Genomic DNA, 21,797 nt, shown 5'->3' with positions numbered 1-21,797 from the left:
CCACAACCAATTATTAGCCAATAAGATTCAAGCTTAATAAAGGGGTTGGGTTAATGCCTACACCTTAGCACAGCAGTAGCCTGGCAGCCAAGCACTCTAAGGGCATGCGTCCACCTATCTCACAAAAACGCTGGCAGTGCGCCGGTAGTGCTGGCATGTGAGGGTGTGTGTGTGTGCGTGTCATGTGAGGGTGTGTCATGTGAGGGTGTGTGTGTGTGCGTGTTGTGTGAATCGTGTGTGTGTTGTGAGGGTGTGTGTGCGTGTCTTGTGAGGGTGTGTGCGTGTCGTGTGAGCGTGTGTGTGTTCATTCTGTGGAAGTGTCCCTGCTGTTCCAGAAAAGCGGTACAGAAGAATTTTGCAAATGAGGAAGTCATTACTTTACATAATGGCTGTATCATTTGGATGCTTAGTGTTCCACACTGTTCTACACAAGTCTAGGCTTGTAGTGGCTCAACAGGCCAAGACAAGCTTCATATCCAGGGCCCAGTAGTTCAAAACCTTTCATCTCAATCAGATTTTGAAATCCCATTTTTTGTGATCCAGGATCAGACAACTCGGACAGATTTTGTCCCGGTATTTCAAAGCAATTCAGGATAGGATCACCCTGATCCAGACTTTTCAAGATTACTAGATCCTGAATATCAGTGCTATATATATATACAAAAAGCATTGCTCAAATATGATGCAGAAATAATTATATACAGATATTCAAAAAAGCATGTATACCATATTAGGGGAATGCATTTTGCATGGGCTCTGTGGACATGAAATGCAAATGATTGATGACACAAGTCAACAGCAGCCATAAGTGCAATACTCAAAGCGGGACAAATAAAAGAAAACGTAACAATTTAGAACACAATTTGCTTTTATACATCACAGTTTACAAGATATGTGCAAATAAAAACAGGAATGTATATATATAACTATATAATTATATAGTTCAGAATTGGTAGAAGTGCCTTGATGGCAGTGCAGTACCATTGAATAAGGTAGATAAGGTTATATAGAGTAGTCCATGTATCTAGGTGTAGCCCACTTTGTATGTCTACCAAAAAAAGTATTGATAGGAGAACATTTTTAAAACTGCATAAAAAAACTATGCAAAATCTAATATGGTTGACAGGTGGTTCAAGAGGCAAGGTTTTAGACAGCTTGATATATATAACACGTTTCACATCACTATACAGTGTAGGAGATATGGCCTTGTAAATTTACAAGTTTGACGTGTAGACTTGAGATGAATTTACACACAAATACTGTTTCTTAAGTTGTGCCAAATTTCATGTCTCTATCGTGAACTGTCTCGGTTAACCTTTTTCTTTTTTGAACAATAACCCTAAATTATTTGAATAAATCCAAAAAAAAAACAAGTAAGCATAAAGAAAATGACAGATTGTCTGTATATTCTGAATCCCCACCCAGCCCATCAGCTATACCCAAACAAACCACAATGAGTCAGATATTTAGCTCTAAATATCAGAAAAATAGAACATTTTAGCCCTTCCCATGCGCGTTCTGCTCCGTGGAAATGACACAGCTTTGTTTGTTTACATGGTGAAGTTATGTGTAAAGTTAACTCCGTAATGTGCCGTCACAACTATCAATAGCTTTAGAATAAAATCTTAGAACAATAACGTCATTGACAAGTTTCACTGCTAGTGTTGTCAATCTCGTTCCGTCTAAATTAGTTCCTTCTGTGTTGAACAACTAACACGATGAACTACTATAATTATACAGTTCATGTTTGCATTTTTAAATTATAACGTCAATTTGTTGTTGTTGTATGAACAATCAGTTTCCACTGTATTTAGAGAGACAAATGGTCTGTCTTGATTAGGCCTGTCCCCGAATAAGGATTTGTATAGTCGACTTTGATTGGCCAATTTTTTTTATAATATTCTTTGGATCATTCCATTTGGGCTGTGGGGGGTGCTTAATGTCTGAAGGAGTCGACTGAAGGCTTCTTGTCCTCTGAAAAAGCATGCAATTGGTCCACTGTTGATATTTGTCTAGTGTGTTCATTAGATGGGTGAAATCCTCTTTCAGTGCCTCTGTGCCCGTTTTCTTAGGCAGTTAGCATCGCTGGTATGTGCACCATTAGCGTTAGCCATGCTTCTAGGCTTCTTTGCTTTTGGAAAGAATGATACAATTTTTTTTTAATAAAAAATAATAATTGTATCCTTTTTTTGTGTGCATTCGACTAAGAGGTTGGCAGTCGACTACGGCTCCTTTCGATCGATTAGTCGACTATTCGACTAGTCGAGGTCAGCCCTAGTCTTGATATATCAAGCTGACAAACAAACAATGTGGTGGAAATGGCTGTTTAAGGGATGAACTGATTGAACATATAACAACAGATTGATGTAACCGTGTTTATATGCAAATTGCGGATAATTGCAGTTTCTTTTCAATTTCTTTCCCCTTTAGGTCACTATAGTCCCCACTCTGAAAATGTATTAAAAGAAGTCTTGCTCTCACCATCTTTGTACTGAAACGCCAGCCTGCGTTGCATCATGGGAAGGTCTAAAAATGTTTAAAAAGGGAGACTAATCAAGTCCATCTCCTGAAATGTGTTGAGTGAGCTACACAAGGAGATTAGAGCGGGCACAGGCTCCATTTGCCCCAATGGGAAATGTTTTGGCAGAATGTGGCTATTCTTTTTCCTTTACCATAGAAGGCTGTTGTAAATATTGGATCATATCTTACAAGGCGAAGGTGTTCTGAATATTCTGACACTAAATTGCCTTTTTTCTGACTTGTAGATCCAGCGCAAAAAGATTGTTGGGAGACTTGTCCAGCGATCTCAGTGTTAACATCGTCATTATTAAAAAGTCCCGCCCACATAGGAAACGGTTCCATTTTCATCCCATTAGCGCATCTTTCATTGTGTTATCTTTCTTAAATTATATTAGATTCAAATATATTGTCATTATACAGCACAAGTACAGTACAACGAAAAGGGGTTTGGCATCCAACCAGAGTACAAATGTAGAAGTAAAGTGCAACAGCAATATACAATGTACAGGTGATTAAACTGGGTACAAAATATACAAATGAGTACTACTGTAGTAATGTACCTGTAGGGTGAGGGGATGGGGTATTTGTGAAACTTAAACTGAATGATGATGAACAGACAAACCAACCTAACCGGATACCAGCTGCTGGTCATACAATTATGAAATGCATCATGCATCACACAGAATGATAACAACCGTCAGTGACTATTGGCTCAGACTGGTCAGTAGACAGAGCAGAGAGAAAAGGTCCTCCAAGTTCAGGAAAGCATTGTCCTACCTGGGCATTGGAAACTAAAGTTGTCCCAAAGGAGCTTTGAGGGATGCGACTGAAGAATTCGTCCTCAATATTATTCTGCCCTGGAAACACATCTGGCTGTTTAACCACACTTTGAAAAGCTTGATAGTCATCGCTAGTTGGGGAAATGTTGCTCAAAGGGGCAGGTAGGCTTTCGTAACAGGGGTTCATATCACAAATCAGTGTCTCTTTGTTGTTCACATCTGGGATTCCCTCAGGTAGAACATCTCTACTGCCTCTGACCGCCTCGTTGAAACTCTCATACCCAGCATCGCCGCTTGCAACAACGGTACAAGACACGGGCGCGATGATGTCGTTGAAGATGGGGCATGAACCGCTGCCCTCTGCCGATGAACCATTCCCGGCGTCTGCATCGCACGGCTGGTACGAAAAGTCTGTTTGCATGCGAGGCGAAGCCACTGGAGACCAATCGATATCCGGTGGTCCAGCAGTGACCCGACAAACTGGTGCCGGTGGATCAGAGGTGGTTTTGTTACTCAAAACATCACCCTCTGTAGAACGGTAGGCAGGTTCACAGGAAAGCACGCCGGCCTTCATCGGAAACTCTGAATCGCCGCTCGTCATCGTCTTCTGATCGGTGGGAAGGCGAATGGAGTAGCTCCTGTTACTGAAGCAGGAAGATCCAGAGGAACTGCAAGGATCGTAGTCAGAGGTGACCAATCGACTGTCTCCGTTCGACCGCGCCACAGCATTGTCTGGTGATGACACCGTCGGAGCGAGGTGGGGGAAGGCTTCGCGCATTGCTTCCTGAGCGGCTTTGTGAACATCGACGTCGATGCCAACCGTGTTGGCGACGCCGTATCCCAGGGAAGAGGAGTCGTTGCTCCACTGGGAACTCTCACCACTGCTCGTGTCCAGCAGTAAACATTTTGACCTGAATGACGACATAGACGTTGTTGTTTTAATGGGTCATGAAACTCAAAGCCTAAAATGACCACAATTAAAACAACTGAGAGGACTGATCATGTCATGGACTCAGATTATGCGCACAACCTGTAGATTCATTTTCACTCTGCACTCAACTCTATCTATAGAATATGTAAATATATGAATAGATTTATAGAATATGTCAACTCAATATTAAATTAACTTAAAGTATCGCCAAGCTTCGATTGCACCCACTAGCCCACTTTTAATAAACAGTTTAGACCAAGACCATTAGTTTGCAGTCATTGGACAAAAACGATTACAATAATATTAGAATCCATCTCTAACATATTTCCACGTGCCAGACATTGAGAAAATGCAGTCCTTTGTTTTGATTTCTGACATGTTGCACATGGCGTCAGGTTTTAGTAATTAGGACGTGTTTTCTCATGGTATTGGCCTGACACCAGATACCAGAATTGTTATAGCATCCTTGCCTGTTAATATATGAAGACAATGACATTATATAACTTTTTTATTTTGTAATCCTAATTTAGATTTAGTATTTTTTGCTGTAAAAAATTGTTATCATCTCTACTGTTATTACTGTTATTTTGCTGCCATATTGGTCAACTTCGATGCAAAGAGAGGTAAGGATGTGGAGTGCATCAGTGTTAAAACTTTGCTATTAAAATGCCACTTCAAGTACGGAAATAGTGAAAACACACTATTGAAATTACATATTCATGGTTGTTCGACTCAGGTTGTTTTTCATGTGCTGGATAGGACCCAGTGGAAAGTCATGTAGTTTTCATGTTTTGAAATACATGGAAGTGAATTAGTCATCTGAAATGCATTCATACAGTAGTGATGTATGAAAATGAAGGTGGCGGGGAAGAGAATAAGGCAAATTGTGGTGTGAAAATGTGAAAAGAACAACAACTTTAATGGAGTTGTGCAGCAATACTGACCATGGGTTATCTTCATTTGGATGCTTTTTCAGGGGATCAATAGTGACAGGACAAAACATGATTTCCTGGGGCTGCAAGAGCTGTAACAAGAAGCATGAAATGAAATATCTTCAGATTTAATGCTCTTCTATTTAAAATGTAAATGTGTAATAGTTTTGAAATTGCATGACACTGTGGTCAGATGAAAAGCATGTACCTTGTAATAATAATAATAATAATAATAATAATAATAATAATAATAATAATAATAATAATAATAATAATAATATACCTTGTAACCTAATAATACATTTTTGTTACAATGTTATTATGTGTGTCACTGATTCTGGTTCTTGAGATCTGGGACAAAACACGTTTTAAATCTAAATGCAGATGTTTGTAGACACAAGTCTACAAGTCTTTTGCTTGCATAGAAAATACCTCACGCTAGTGACCTCTGATGGTGGTGACAAGACAAACTGCCTTGTTTTTCCTTCTGAACCATGTTAAAACCAGTTAAACTTCGTGGTATGCCTCGTTTAATATAATACATATCCTTACCTAAATTATAATTATTATAAATGTGCAAATAATGTTGTGGGTATACACAGTTCCATTAGATTAAACATTGTATGCATGTCTTTTATTTCAATTGTCTTAGTTTTTACATAAAGAACATTTCCCCTGTAGGACATATTTGTCTCAACTCAAGAATCAGTGATATATACTGCATATATATATATTAGTTAGCACTTTGCTTCAGAGCTAGCACTGTAGGTAAATAATGAAAAGCCAAAGCCATTGGCAACTTGAACAAGAAGAATCAAGGGTGCCAATGGCTGTTCAGGATTTACCCATAGTGCTAGCTCTGAAGCAAAGTGCTAACTCATAACTAGAGTTACATTCAGAAACTATGGTTTTCACTCAACAAGTGTGATATTGTTTTGCAGCCAAGTCAAAGACCCTGTGTTGACTTAAAGGAACACGCCAACATTTTGGGAAATTTGCTTACAGTCAGTAAAAAGCTATCTGGCTGCACGTTAGCCTATGCTTAGCACAATGAATGGAAGTGGACAGTGACGGTTAGCCTAGGCATTGTCCAACTAACACCTCTCCCGAAGGCTACCCGTCACTGTCCACTTCCATTCATTGTGCTAAGCTAGGCTAACGTGCAGCCAGATAGCTTTCTACACAAAGAGGAAACTGGTATCCATCTTCTTGTCTCTCTCTGGAGAAGACGATAAGCTCATTTCCCAAAATGTTGGCGTGTTCCTTTAAAGATAACAGCGCCAATAATCGTACCGTTTGCTCTCCTGGAATCATACCCAGAAGTGCTGGGTTTGGACATCTGGCCGCCTTGTCCCAGAACGTAGACTTGACCCTACCATCAATCAACAAACCAATCCATTAAATCACATCAAATACAACAGAAACAAGTTAATAAAATTTTACTTTAAATACAAGATTCAAACACAGCATTTAATCAATAGAAATTAGATGTGTCAAGGACGTGGGAAAGACTCACTTAACACAGCTGACAAAAGCTACACTGGTGACGACGACGGCAGTGAAACAGAGGACACCGATGACGGTCCACAAGATGACGTGAAACGACACGCCTGCAATGGAAAAGGATATGACATTCTCAGAGCATGTACGTCATTTTCACCCCCTTTCTGTTTTTTAACCCTTTCACTACCACACTACAGAAGGTTAACCATAGCACATTACAGACGGTTAACCCTTTCACTGCCACAATACAGAAGGTTAACCATTTCACTACCACACTACCAAAGGGTTAACCCTTTCACTGCCACAATACAGAAGGTTAACCATTTCACTACCACACTACCAAAGGGTTAACCCTTTCACAACCACACTACAGAAGGTTAACCTTGTATTGAAAGGGTTAACCTTCTCTATTGTCGCAGTGAAAGGGTTAACCCTGTGGTAGTGAAGTCTCTCTCTCTCTCTCTCTCTCTGCCAAACTTTACACTATAAAAACTAACCATACTTTCAATTTGGTAGATCAAACAACCACTTTTTGTTGCCATTAGTTAGTTCTGCTCACCCTTTGCTATATTTGCCTTGCTAACATAATTGTTTCACAGTCAGGAAGAAAACTCAAATGTGCGCAATAAGAAATGAAAGTTGGGGCACAAAGGTATAGAGGCTTTACGTTTTCAGAAATAAGGTTCATATGTCAATTTTCAAATCAAATGTGAATCTAGCATATCATTTTTAATCTAGTGTCCCATGGTAGACGATGGGTAGCTCACAGCTGTGAATGTGTCATTGAATTAATGATGGAGCAAATTAAACAAACTTAAATAAAAGTGAGGAAAAGGCACAGAACAGCAAAAACGTACTGGTTTGGAATGTCCTCCCACTGCTGTCGCTGCATTTGTCATTGAGGTCAGTGCAGCTTCTGACACTCACAACATATTCCGTACTGGACTCCAGGTCTCCACCATAGATGTCATGCTGGTGGGTGGGCGCCGAGATGATGCTAGACCCCTAAACAAAGAAAACAGGCATCCTCAGAGTCTGATATTATAAGAATATGCAAGGGTTATTTAGGGGTGGGCATTTTTCACTTAGCTTTTCTTTCTTTTTTGAACAAATGTTTTTTATTTTCCCTTTTTTAACATGAAACAAGACAAACAATACAGTAACAGTAATAATCAATGATAAGATAAATCACAGGACAATAACAGAAATAATAATAACAATAATATAATGACAGTCCAGTAATTAAATCAGAATGAATGTAATTAAAAGATTAAAAAGACCTTCCGGCACATTTTATCCGGTTGAAACCAGCGTGACGCTATCAACTTTTTGGCAGCCGTAAGACCCGCCAAAATGAGTCTCTTTACATTCACTTAGCTTTTCTATAGCTATTTTGCAAGTTACTGAACAGTCGAATTGGTGGTTTGAACAAGATACTGGAGCAGAATCAGCAAAGAGAAAAAGAAAATGAGAAAAAAAGGCTAAAAGGGTAGAGCACGGGCGAAGACACCAGTCAACCTTAGTCAGTCATTCAACAGATGAGAGAATTGTGGGATTTGAAAGGATTCAAAACCGATCCTGAATTGACCTTCCTTCTCGTCTATTTTATTTATGAAACACATTGTGTGACGTGGTTTTACATCACTATATGCATGCAGCACACGCCAACCAGATAAAGATCTTTGTGACACAAGGCGGTGGTGGGAACAAGGCTCGTGGGAAATGCAGTCCTTTATTCTGGGAAACACTACCGTTTTTTTCTTTTCTCTTTTTTTCCCTCCTTCTTTTTCCGATTTTTCTCCCATCCCACTGTTAGTCGTTATGCCAATTCCCAACCCCCTTCCTGGTTGTTGCGCACTTTTCCCTACTGTTGGTCCGAGAGGCCGGAGACTGTCGCATGCTTTCCTCCAGCCTGGCCGCGCAGATTCTCACTGGGAGAGTGTAACGTGTGGGAGGCCACACTACCTCTCACCAGATCCTACCTTCGCTGAGCAGGCGCCCCGACCGAACTGTAGGGGTCGCTGTCCACAACGCCCAGGACCCACCCACGGCTCCCCTCCCCCTAACTCAGCCAAACGAGTTAGTATAGCGATCAGCCCGAGCCAAGGCAATGCTGACTCTCCGGGACACTACCGCTTTTGTACACTGGGGTCTCCAAAATCAACACCAAATAAAAGGTTCCTATAGTAGCTGCTTTAATGGGTGCCAAGTTGCATCTAGAAATAATGGCCATAGATGACAATAATAAAAGTATTCAGATTACAGTTTTACTTGGTTGCAATCTACATAGGATCTGCAGGAATTCAGGTGCCACGGAAGACTGAAGGCTAGTTATGAGTAGAAGGCTGGCTTTTTAAAGAAGTGCACAGGATAAAGAGTGAACGGTGCGTAGTGCAAGTAATGGTGTAAGCCTTCCTCCAGAAATTATATTATAAATATAAAAATTTAGAATGTAACCTTCCGAATCGGTCTGCACCCACACGCCTATATCCAGAGCTGTTGTCGAATTAAATGTGGACAGCGTGAAATATGGATTACTTCTGAATACATAACATTTTATAATATGCGCAGAATATGGAAAAATCACATAAACTATTAAACCATATCCTGGGGTTGATCTTGATAGATAAGCCATTTCAAACGGAGACATACACACTAAACTACAGACAGGGTGGGCTGTAATGTCGAGGCTTGTAAACTATATTCTTTCATAGCCAACATGCCTAATATTTAAACTGCAATGACTAAATCTCACCTACTGCCAGGGACGCGGGAAGGGGGGGTGCGGGGGGTATTTATATATTTGTATATTTATTTGTATATATTTGTATATACTGTAACTGTATAACTGTAACACTGTATATTATAAGTTTATCCTGCTCAAAGCACGTCACCATTTTAATATTGTGTGTATTGAGCCGTACTGTATTGTAGCCATTCTCCAATCTGTTAAATAAAGTTTTCATTCATTCATTACACTACTGTATGTACACAATCATACGTGTAAAACCGAGTAGATTTTCGAGTGATGACAGACTGTCACAGACTGATTGAATGACAGGTGAAACAACTAATTGTATTCACCTCCCGTCTCCCGCCCTTCCCACGCGCCACGAACCACTGAGCTAATGTGATACAGTGCTTGCGCAGTCAGTCGATTTGAGCTAGTAGTCAGACTTTGCTAGCACAGAATGTCTCACTCGCAGAAAAGAAAAATATCAGATTTATTTTCGAAACGTCCTGCCGGTCCCAGTGACAGTCCCACTAAATCTGATAAACGTCAGAGAGAGACAGAGACGACAGGTTCAGCCTCAGCATCAGGTATTGAAGAGTTAACTGAGTCTGTTCCCCTATACCCCCCCTCGGGCGCCAGGGGCTTCCACTGAGGGGTGATGCAAATAGGGATGGGGTGTTATGGCAGCTCATGATGGAAAGAGTGCGCACCGAGTCTGATCCCGAGTTGAAGAATTGGCTCCAAAAGAGAGACAACTGGATGTCCAACAACATCCAAAACGAAATCTTACAGCTGCTTGCCCATGATATTCAGCGACAAATTAGAGGCAAAGCATCCAAAAGCCCAATCTTTGGCTTGAGCGCTGACGGAACCACTGATGTCACTCACTGGAAAAGAACAATTCTCGTGTAATATACAGTTAGCCGATGACAACTTGGAAGCTCAGAACTTCTTTTGGGGTTTTTACAATGCCCGGCCCAGACACAACAGCCGAGACGCTGTTTTTGTGTATAAAATACTTTTACGCCTCGACCTGCCCATGGAGAGGCTGATAGGATACTGTTTTGACGGGGCCAGCAACATGTCTGGGGGGTACAGGCTAGACCAGGGGTTCCCAAATTTTTCAGGCCGCGACCCAAAAAAAACTGTGTCAGAGAGCCGCGACCCCCATTATTATAGGAGGTAAAAAAAATTATTTTAAATGGAAATGTATGGTTGAAACATGCAAACGTTCAAACGCACACACACTAATAAGCATTGGAGGCTTTTAACCAGGGCCGGACTGGGGAAATCATTCAGGCCAGGAAATATAGCCCCAGTCAGGCCACTTTTTAAGCAGGGGGTCTGGGGGTCCCCCACCAGGATTTTTTTTGTTACAAAGACTTAATTTCCTGCATTCTGGTGCAGGCATTTTTTTTATTTGTACCCTTTAAATGCCAGTGTTTGTTATGGCATCACAACTTATTGTTAAAAAACAGGCTAGCATATGTATTAGCAACAACACAGGTTTTTTGTAATTGATAAATACAATATTTTATTCAACTTCAGCCCTGATCATAACACCACATATTCATTTTATAATTCTAACCCTTTAAATGCCAGTGTGTGTGATGGCATATATTTGCAATATATCAAATGCAAAGTAAATTTTTCTGGGGGGGATTATTACAGGCTAGCATGTGTCAATGATTAGCAGTTTTTCGTAAGGATCCCGCCTCCACCAATCACATGCGGCTCCCTTTGTGTGTGTGTGAGAGCAAGAGAGAGAGAGAGAGATAGTTCTCCAACTTGTGTGAGTTGCAGTGATCTCCTGGTTGTTCCCCATCTAGGTTATCTAACTATTGCGCTGGTGCAAATAGAAACACTGGCCTGGCCTGCTTCTAAGTTCAGTGGCCTGACCGCAAAAAAAAAAAAAAAATGTTTTTTTTTTTTTTTCATCTGGCGACCCCCCAGCACCCCCTGCCGTTTTATAGTTCCCGCGGCCCTGCCTACTGCTAACAATTGAATGAACACTCACACCAAAATTATAAATAGCTTTAAAACAATGCATTGTGTAGCCGCCCTAGTGGTTGAGGTCCGTTTGTACCAGGGGCCGGCTCTGCCCACTTTTCTATGAAAAAATAAGGTAAAATGTTAGGAGGCGTTTATCACCTTGCCCTTACCTCTGTTTTTCCCTCCGTCTTGCGGTAGCTCACATCATAAGTCAAAGTCGATTCGAAATATGGCTTTTCGTAGTTACAATTCCACATGACCCGAACATCCCCATTTGCAGTTTCTTCCACTGATGTGATTGTTGGGGGTTTGGGCTTTACTGCAAAAGAACAGCAGTACTTAACATTTTTTAATGGCGACTTTCTAAAGTACAACAGTTTAGGAAAAAATACAAAAGATTCATAGCAAAAAGAGAATAACAGAAAACATGTTCTTTCTTAGAGATATAAATAATTAGATAGGAATGCTGTGTGTATCTTCAATCTTGCTAAACAGAAACATTAAAGAATATCCAAAGCACACTGTTCCATTGAAAAATATTTTAAAGCCTTTATTTTTCCATGGCTGGCGAAGATAAAACCACCTTTCAGCTCAAGGGAGCCGTCATCAGGATGACCCGGGCCATGGTGACCTGATCGGAGTAGATCTGACTTCCGACAGATCATCAATAAATAATTTGTGAACACTAACAACTCTCCTTTACTGAAATAAAATTAACTAACTAGAAACCAGAGATACAAGGCTCTAATTTGTGTGATGATGACATTACCAGACACTTTCAGGAGCGTCTTCATTGAAGCTGAACTGGACACTGGCTTTGTGGTTTCATAGGAGGTTTGTTTGGCCTTTATTTTACTATTAACCAACAGTTACGACACAGAACAATATATCCACAGTCCACACATCCCCATACTATTCTGGTAACACTTTACTTAAAAAGGTATCCAGTGGAGTTTTTGACCACTAGTTGATGAAGTTGGTATTATAGAGCATCACCAAGTGGTCCAGGGTGTATCTGCATGACTTGTACACCAAATCCTGGCACCACGTCACCCCAGTCCTAAAAGGCCTCCATTGGCTTCCCGTCATAAATCAATCAATCAATAGAGACCATATTAGATCCCCACGTGGGGTATCATTGGAAAGCCACACTCATTGGCTACAAGTTACAACCCTGTCCAAATGATTGACGGAGCTAGAGCCCCGGGAGTCATGTACGTGTTGTGTACTTTTGGCGCACGCCTCACATATCGGCATGTAACTCGAGAACCGCTGACAGATTCTGTTTTGTGATGATCATTATACAACGGCATGCAAATTTCTCGATTCTGATTGGCTGAAACAGTCATTTTACACGTCTTTATTGGCAACAATCCACGCTGCTGGCCCAGGACCCGCCCACAACCGACCCACATCACATCACTCCGCCGGATCACAAGAAGGTGGCCAATAATATTTACAAATGGATATGTTAATGGCGACTAAACGACTAAATATGAAGCGATTCTGTCAAGGGGAATGTGTTAGCCCTTTAAACAATGTTGGATGATGTAATTGATGGGTCTTGAGGCAATCTAGAACAAAAGAAAAATCGCGGTTTGATTGATAGATTAATTGATTGATTTAAATTTCTACTTCCTTCTTGCTACTGACTGCAGCGTTCTCTCTCACTGTCCGACGCTGGCGTACCCACAAACACACACACACACATACACACACACACACACACACACACACACACACACACACATACACACACACACGCACACACACACTGTGACACACACACACACACACACACACGCACACACACACACTCCTGTCTGCAACAGCGGGGGAGTCAGACTGAGAGAGAAGCAGCGCTGTTTTAAGTGAGCATGGTCTATTGAATTGATTGATTGGTTGATTGCTAATTTTATTACTGTACCCCTGGTTTCCAACTGGTTAAGTTTAGGCTAAAAGAAATAAATAAAAAAATAGGGCGAAGAAAACGTTTTTTTCCTATGCATTCCCTTAACAATTGTGTGTATTGAGCCGTACTGTATTGTACCCATTCTGCATCTGGTAATAAAATTTTCAATCAATCATTCCAATAATACACAGTTGGATGTGTTAGTTGGTTGGATGCACTTCAAGCTGCTTCCACATGAGGCAACTTCTCTCAATCATTCCAATAATACACAGTTGGATGTGTTAGTTTGGTTGGATGCACTTCAAGCTGCTTCCACATGGAGTTGTGGGAACTACTTTTTCTGGCGGATGGTTTTTTCAATAAATCTTCGATTAATGTGTGTTTATTGTATAGAAATAAGGTTGGATGAATCTGGCAGTTGTATAAAAGCTTTACACCACGTGCAGTCGTGATTTGTGACCAATAAACCATGCCTAGGGGGGTCTAACGACCCTCGGCTGCGCCTCGGGCCTAACAACCACCCCTAGGCATGGTTTATTGGTCACAAACCACTCCTGCGTGTGATGTAATGCTTAAATGTAGCTGCTCCTTCATGCTATAGATTCTCTATATTGCCTTCAGTGCTCCTCATTTTAGGCTTACTATGTTGCCGACACTAGAATTTGAGCTTATCCTACTGTTGCATTTGCTGCTTTCATGTGGAATTTTGCTTGAAAAAGGAAACCATCTTACTGGATTGTGTGATACTGATGTCTTTGGACTCCAGCTTCTTTCCGGCCCTCCAAAGGGTCACTGTGACATATGAGTCTTGGATAAGTCTCATCCGAATAGAGCAACTACACTCCCCAAGGAAGCCCTCGCTGTCCTTGCAGTTGCAACATTCCCTCTTTTTCCTATGGAATGCAAAGCAACAGTGTTCAGTGAGATGCAGTGACAAATAGTGACTTCTTCCATGTTTAGAATTAGGGATGAAAAGATACTTCAAACAAGGTACAAGAGAAAATCGCCCAATACTTATACCAAGAGCCATGTCTAAAGATGACCACTAGAGGGGAGCAATGAGCCACTGTAAAACAAACAATATTTGTCTTTCTCCCAAAATGAAAGATGTGTCTTATTTCGCTGAAGTGATCTCTGTAAATACATCGTACAACGTTCGGACATAACACTGCCTTAACTCATTCTGCGCCGGCCATTTTCCTCATCCTGTTCTAGCTAGGCCACGCTTTAAAGATAGGGGTGTGTCACCTTGTTTGTAGAGCTATATCTATATTCTATATTATTGTAGACAATACTATGGTCATTTGACAGTCAGTATCTTCCGTCGAACATGCAAAAAATAATAAATGTTTTCATGTATACGTTTGCGCGTTATCCCGTGGTGAATATAAGTATAGTTTCGGAGTGATCCGGGCTAATTCCTGGAAAGCTGAGTTATAGGGCGCTACATGAATTCTACTAAAAGGATTGGCGTTTCATCCCTGGACAAGGTACTATTTCCAAATCAAATGTATATAATAGGTATTATGTTTCTGTAAATGAATGCATGAAAGGGGGGGGGGGGCGGGGGGGCGTTTCTGATGCTTTGATTGCCAGTAACGGCATTTGTTGTGAACACAACACATGTTGATCAGCTGGATCGATATGAAAACATTGTACGATAAAGCTGGAATTGACGTCAGATAGTCCTTACCTTTGATCGGGGGTATTCCAAAAAGAATATTCCAATTGTCTGCTCGCGATTTCCAGTATTAGTGATTAGAAGTGATCTACAGTACTTGGCTCCGTCTAAATTCAGCGCCCGGAGGGGTTTAAACGTAACACACGGTCTGGAACAGGGTTTACTGCACTCTCGATACTGCCACCTAGTAGGATCTGGCCGGTACTGCACCCTCTGGGTCCCAGTATGCCTTTTACCAGCAACATACAGGTCGTGACATTGAATAGAATATTAAAATCGAGAGAAAAAAAGGAAAACGGACCAAATAACGTATATATACGTGGTTGGTGTTCAACGGTTGTCGAGCAAACACGTATATAAATGCTGTTGCCGCAGATTGAGTTAATGACACAATCTTGTAACTAAGAGACTTGCAGAAAAAAAATTGTTTTCATGCATAGATTACAAGATTGAATAAAAAATGTGGGATGCTCGATATTGGCTTTTTTACAGATACCGATTTACCGATATTGTCCAACTCTTAATTTCCGATACCGATATATGCAGGGTTTCCCCCCCCAAAAAACGGAATAATTTCAGGTAATTAACATTACATATCTCTTGTCGTGTAATTAACACAACATTATGCATAATAATTAGGGATGCTCGATATTGGCTTTTTTACCGATATACCGATATTGTCCAACTCTTAATTTCCGATACCGATATCAACCGATATCACATTTTAATGCCGATATCGGCCGATAATAACGGTAGGCCAATAATATCGGACATAATTTCTATAGAAATGAAAGAAAAAAAATTGAAAACCCGATATTTTTCGATATCACATTTTAATGCCGATATCGGCCGATAATATCGGTAGGCCGATAATATCGGACATCCCTAATAATAATAAAAATAAATAAATAAAAATAATAATTTGTTCTTACTTGCTTGCCTGGGTAAATAAATGTAAAAAAAAATATATATATATATATTTTTTTTTAAACCGATACCGATATTTTCCGATGTCACATTTTTATGCCAATATCGGTAGGCCGATAATATCGGACATCCCTATTTAAAATACATGTAACTTTCTCTTGAGCATTTCCTGGTTGTTAATAAACAAGGTACATACTTCAAACCTACCAACACCTACAAACTTAAAGGTGACATGCATTATAAATGTCATTTTTCAGTCAGTGTTTTGATGTAATTAAAAGACAATGGCAATTTATTTTGCACATAATCTCACACATTAATTTAGTTCGACAGTTATTGAGAGGACATTTGTTTGAATATGGCCACCAGTGATGTCATCTGCACATGAATACTTGTGTTGTGTTAATAATTACAGCACCATGAAATGATGTAGATGGAAAAGAATAGCAATACCTTGTCTTATAGGGACGGCTACCTTATCGTTTCATTTAAGTATTTACCTGCCGTGTTTAACAACCAGGAAATTATCAAGAGAAAATTGTATGCATTTAAAATAAAATCTTGTAAATCTTGTAATCCATGCACGAAAACAACGATTTTTTTCTGGAAATCTCTTAGTCAAACTAAATGAATGTGCAAAACAGTTTTAGAGTTTTTGGACGTATGTGAGATTATGTGCAAAATAAATGTGCGTTGTTTTTGGTGAGAGAGAGAGAGAAGAGATTCACTGGAAGAAAACGACTATTGACAATGAAAAAGTGGTATTGGTGCCTCCCTATATATAATACAGAATATTGATTCAACACAGTTTTTTCAATAAAGAAAACACCATCAACTACAGTATCAGCATTGATTCACCATTGAATCTTGAAACTACAACTAAAAACAACTAATCTAATTCTCAATTTACTAATGACATGTAACCTTGTGACCTGCAGTGTATTTGTTGATACACAATAACAGGTACTACTCATTTTTTTTTGTTTGTATCCAATTTTTCTCCCCATTTTCTATTTTTCTCCCATCCCAATTTCGTATTATCCAATTCTTCCCTCCCCTGTCTTGAACGTTGCTAGACTATGCCTCCCACTGGTCGGTTGTAGTGAGGACAGAAGCCTTGCATCACGTGTCCCCTCCGGTACATGAGGAGGCAGCCTGTCGCATCTTTTCACCGCAGCAGCTCGAACTCTCAGTGGCGAGGAGTAACGCGTGGGAGGCTCACGCTGCCTCCGCTACTTCCTGCTTCCGCCGCACCGGCGTCACCAAACCGACCTGTAGGAGTCGCTGTCCACAACGTCCAATCCCCACCCACCGGCTCTCCCACCCTCTAACACTTGCCAATTGTGTTAGTATGAACGACCGGCCAGCCGGTAGCAACGCCGAGAGCTGGGCTCGAACCCAGCGTCTCCTGTGTTAGTGGCGAGCGCCTTGCCCACTGCGCCAATCAGCCGCACAGGTTACTACTTCTAATAAATAAGTAAGGACTCACTTTGATGATGATGATGATGATGATAGTGGTGATGACCCTGTTAAACTGTAATCAGTACAGTTTGGCCAATCAGGTGGAGGCCTGAATTGACATACGATTGTTTCGTCATAGTCGTTGTAGCACTGAAGATTTAGGCCGACTTCACTTTCAAGCTCTAGGGAAACAAACACATAAGGTAATTAGTATTTAGCCAGAGATGTAAAAAGTACTGATGCTATTACTAAGTAGAAGTCTGGTTCAGACTTTCTAGCAATGCTAGAATATAAACCTCATTTGGGTGCAAGAGCTCACACAAACATTTTACAGCCTCACAAAGTCAGAACAGCATTCATTGTCTACGGACTAGCCCTCGATTGGACAGTTCTAGAGGTTTCTCGCTTTAGGAGAGAGTGGTGCACGTTCATAAATACTGACTGAACTGTCCTGGGGCGCTGGAAGAACATTATGTCAATTCTTATTAAAGATCCCCTCCAGATTTATTTTAAACCCTTAAAAATTCTATGAATAACAATTTATATAAATGTTTTTTTCCCCACCAAATTTCCCCACACATCTTATATACTTTCAAGCTCAGCTGTGTATATGCTGAAGTGAACGGTGTTGCCACCTATTGGACCAGAACAGGTTCAACCTATTAGTGACACCATACATGCAACACAGAGAAGCTCTGGTGACAAGTTCTGCACAAATAAATAACAATCTGTATAGTCAAAATCATGTCTCCAAGAGGAGTTAACCATAAAAACACGCATTTGAGAGGAGGGGATCTTTAAAATGGGTGGTATTCCCATTTAAGTTGGAAAGACTAGATGTAAAAGTGAGACTTGCATTGTTAAGAAACGTCATTGCCATCACCCACAAAGCTGTAAAAAGGCACACTTCAGTAAGAGCTACGTGCCCTCTGTCATCCCACCTGGAAACCCGCAACTCATACGCCCGCATTCTGGCCATGGACTTCAGTTCCGCATTCAACACAATCATCCCAGCCAAACTCATCAATAAACCACTGGACATGAACATTGACCCCTGCATCTGTCACTGGATCCATAGCTTCCTCTCCAACAGACAACAGAAGGTCAAAATAAACAACATCACATCCCACCCTCTATATCTCAGCACAGGAGCCCCCCAAGGCTGCGTCCTTTCACCCTGGCTTTTCTCCCTATACACCAACCTGCTCATATGATATCCCTCCACAACTCCGTCAAAATATACAAATATGCAGACGACACACACAACCCTTATAGGCCTCATCACAGACAATAATGAAACAGAATACCATACACAAATCAACCACACAATCACCTGGTGCACAGACAATAACCTCCTCCTCAACTCATCAAAAACCCAAGAACTCATCATCGACTTCAGACACCAGCCAAACCCCAAAACCCCCATATCCATCTCTGGCAAACCCATAATCACCACAGACTCCTTCAAATTTCTCGGCACCCACATAAGCAATAACCTCAAATGGAAAACCAACACAGACCACATCCACAAAAAAGCCAATCAAAGACTCTTCTTCCTCCGCCAGCTCAAAAAATACAGAGTCAGAAAACATCTCCTGCTCCGCTTCTACCAGACTATCATTCAAAGCATCCTCACCTTCTCCATAACAGTTTGGTACAGCAGTCTGGACACTCACTCCAAAAACAAACTCCAAAGAATAATCAATAAATCCTCCAAAATAATACGCACCCCCCTCCCATCTCTCGAATCACTCCACCGCCAAAGCACAATTAGAAGAGCTCAAAAAATGCGGTCAGGTGGCGTAACGGAGATTGCGTTCGTCACCAACCCCGGGGTTGTCACCAGCTTGGCTGGCCGTTCACACTAATACAATTGGCAGTATTAGAGGGTGGGAGAAGCTGGCGGGGTGGGTACGGGTCGTTGTAAACAGCGACTCCTACAGTTCGGTCGGGGCGCCTGCTAAGCGCGGATAGGATCTAAGGGCGGTAGTGTGATCCTTCCACACGTTACACACTCTCAGTGAGAGTCCGCGCTGCCAGGTGAAAAGAAGCGGTTGATTGGCTAGACGTGTGTTGGAGGAAGCACGTGATAGCCTCCACTCTCCCAGACCGACTGTGGGGGGTAAGTGCGCAGCGACCAGGAAGGGGATTGGGAATTGGCATAACGACTAACATTGGGATGGGAGAAAATCGGAGGAAAATGGAGGGGGAAAAAGATTTAAAAAAAAAGCTAGAAAAAGCTAGAAAAATTATCTCTGACCCCACTCACCCAGCACACCACATCTTCCAGCTGCTGCCCTCCGGGAGGCGCTACAGATCCCTGACCACCAAAACATCCCGCTTTAAAAACAGCTTCTTCCCCACTGCCATAGGACACTGAACTCCCTGTAGCCCCCCCTAACTCTGTTGCCATGGACATGGGCATAAACTCTGAACTTTGATATTGAGGTCTTGTAATTGTGTATTTATGTATTTAACTGCATGTAGTATGTACGTAATGTAAGTGATGTTATATGTTCTATGTTGGAACAATGCTGTAACATGCTGCACTGAAATCAAATTCCACCAGCCTGGCTGGGTGGTCAATTGGTCATTAAAGATAATTGAATTGAATCAGTGCCCTCAACAAACTGTAGCAATAACAACAATAGTCTATCTATCTATCTATCTATCTATCTATCTATCTATCTATCTATCTATCTATCTATCTATCTATCTATCTATCTATCTATCTATCTATCTATCTATCTATCTATCTATCTATCTATCTATCTATCTATCTATCTATCTATCTATCTATCTATCTATCTATCTATCTATCTATCTATCTATCTATCTATCTATCTATCTATCTATCTGTCTGTCTGTCTGTCTGTCTATCTATCTATCTATCTATCTATCTATCTATCTATCTATCTATCTATCTATCTATCTATCTATCTATCTATCTATCTATCTATCTATCTATCTATCTATCTATCTATCTATCTATCTATCTATCTATCTATCTATCTATCTATCTATCTATCTATCTATCTATCTATCTATCTATCTATCTATCTATCTATCTATCTATCTATCTATCTATCGAAACAGAAATATTTAGTTTGGGCATGAACCCTTATATATAATAATATTAACAAAGCTAATAACATATCAGTTAAGACAGGTAATACAATAAGTATTATGTTTTGATGTGAATAATGATACACATCTCATTGCAGCCTAGGCCTACTACTGTGTACTGTACTAGTAAAAACAAAAATGAAACTAACTCGAGATAAAGCTGGGGTAAATAGGCAATACTTAAGTTAGTAATAAATACATACAAGTAACTTAAGCTACTTAAAAAAACAATTGTGATAAGATATTTTTCTGACCACTTACCAGCCAAAGGCGTCACAGACAAGAAGAAGTTTTCTGAAATAAGTAGCAGGATAAAGCAGGGCCATTTCCCATGAAGAAACCTGGAAACACAATTACATTTACACGAATGTGAATTAACACACTACTAGATCATGTCGAAATCAAGCATTAAAGAACGACATGGAGTCAGCATTACCCTGTCGATGTCATTGTCACGGCTATTATTATTATTATTATTATTATTATTATTATTATTATTATTATTATTATTATTATTATTATTATTATTATTATTATTATTATTATTATTATATATATATATATTTTTTTAGAAATGTCCTTGTTTAGCTTTATAAAATAATCCGATACACTAGTCGTCGCCTGGTACTGCGGTCAGGGAAGCGCGCACTGTTTGACTGTTGGTTACTGGAAATAGAGAGAGGGAGCCTCACCTAGTTGTATGGGAAGTGCAGCCCACTTTCTCGTAGTAGGGGGAGCGCCAGCCCCTTTCGTCACTGCGATGCACCGAGTGAATCCACAGTCACTTGCTCCTCAATAGGAAACCAACGTATGTTGACCATGAAGGACTGGTTCTGGCCGAACCGTTCGTTATACAAGTATCACAGAGACATGTCAACTGTACTCACAGTTGCATGAGGGTTTCGGACACAAATACGGGATGGGTTGAAAGCTCGGCGTTGCTAATGAACATTTTTAATATATTTTATAAACTGGTCAACACTGCATTATTTCCGCCGTTGGCTGCCTGGTGTGATCGCCACAGCGCATGCGCATCATGCACCCAACGCCGGAAATAATGCAGTGTTGACCAGTTTATAAAATATATTTAAAATGTTTATTAGCAACGTCGAGCTTTCAAACCATCCCGTATTTTTGTCCGAAACCCTCCTGCAACTGTGAGTACCCTTGAAATGTCTCTGTGATAGTTGTATAACGAACGGGTTGGCCAGAACCAGTCCTTCATGGTCAACATACGTTGGTTTTCTATTGAGGAGCAAGTGACTGTGGATTCACACGCCTCTAGGCGGAGTGCCTTAA

General features: G+C 40.6%; 1 protein-coding gene across 1 annotated transcript; it reads right to left on the bottom strand.

Annotated features, from left to right (window-relative positions):
- Nucleotides 1-1,465: 1,465 nt before the first annotated feature.
- On the bottom strand, nt 1,466-21,096 carry LOC311222853 (uncharacterized protein). The gene is made up of 10 exons (XM_084307490.1): nt 20,935-21,096; nt 20,760-20,839; nt 17,401-17,554; nt 14,036-14,196; nt 11,562-11,710; nt 7,523-7,670; nt 6,679-6,772; nt 6,456-6,534; nt 5,175-5,254; nt 1,466-4,210 (listed from the first exon to the last, which is right to left on the bottom strand). The coding sequence occupies exons 1-10, from the start codon at nt 20,946-20,948 to the stop codon at nt 3,196-3,198; spliced, it is 1,974 nt and encodes a 657-aa protein (XP_084163616.1). The 5' UTR covers nt 20,949-21,096; the 3' UTR covers nt 1,466-3,195.
- Nucleotides 21,097-21,797: the final 701 nt, after the last annotated feature.

Source organism: Notolepis coatsorum, assembly GCF_963971535.1.
Source record: "Notolepis coatsorum genome assembly, chromosome: 2".
Lineage (NCBI taxonomy): Eukaryota > Metazoa > Chordata > Actinopteri > Aulopiformes > Paralepididae > Notolepis > Notolepis coatsorum.
Note: the sequence above shows the minus strand (reverse complement) of the source record. Positions and strands in the feature narration are given on the sequence as shown.

Coding starts and splice junctions, on each gene's coding strand:
- LOC311222853 (XM_084307490.1), bottom strand. Junction 17,555..20,759: donor GTCTGTGACGCCTTTGGCTG/GTAAGTGGTCAG, acceptor TTGTTTCCCTAG/AGCTTGAAAGTGAAGTCGGC. Junction 14,197..17,400: donor TCATCATCATCATCATCAAA/GTGAGTCCTTAC, acceptor TGCATTCCATAG/GAAAAAGAGGGAATGTTGCA.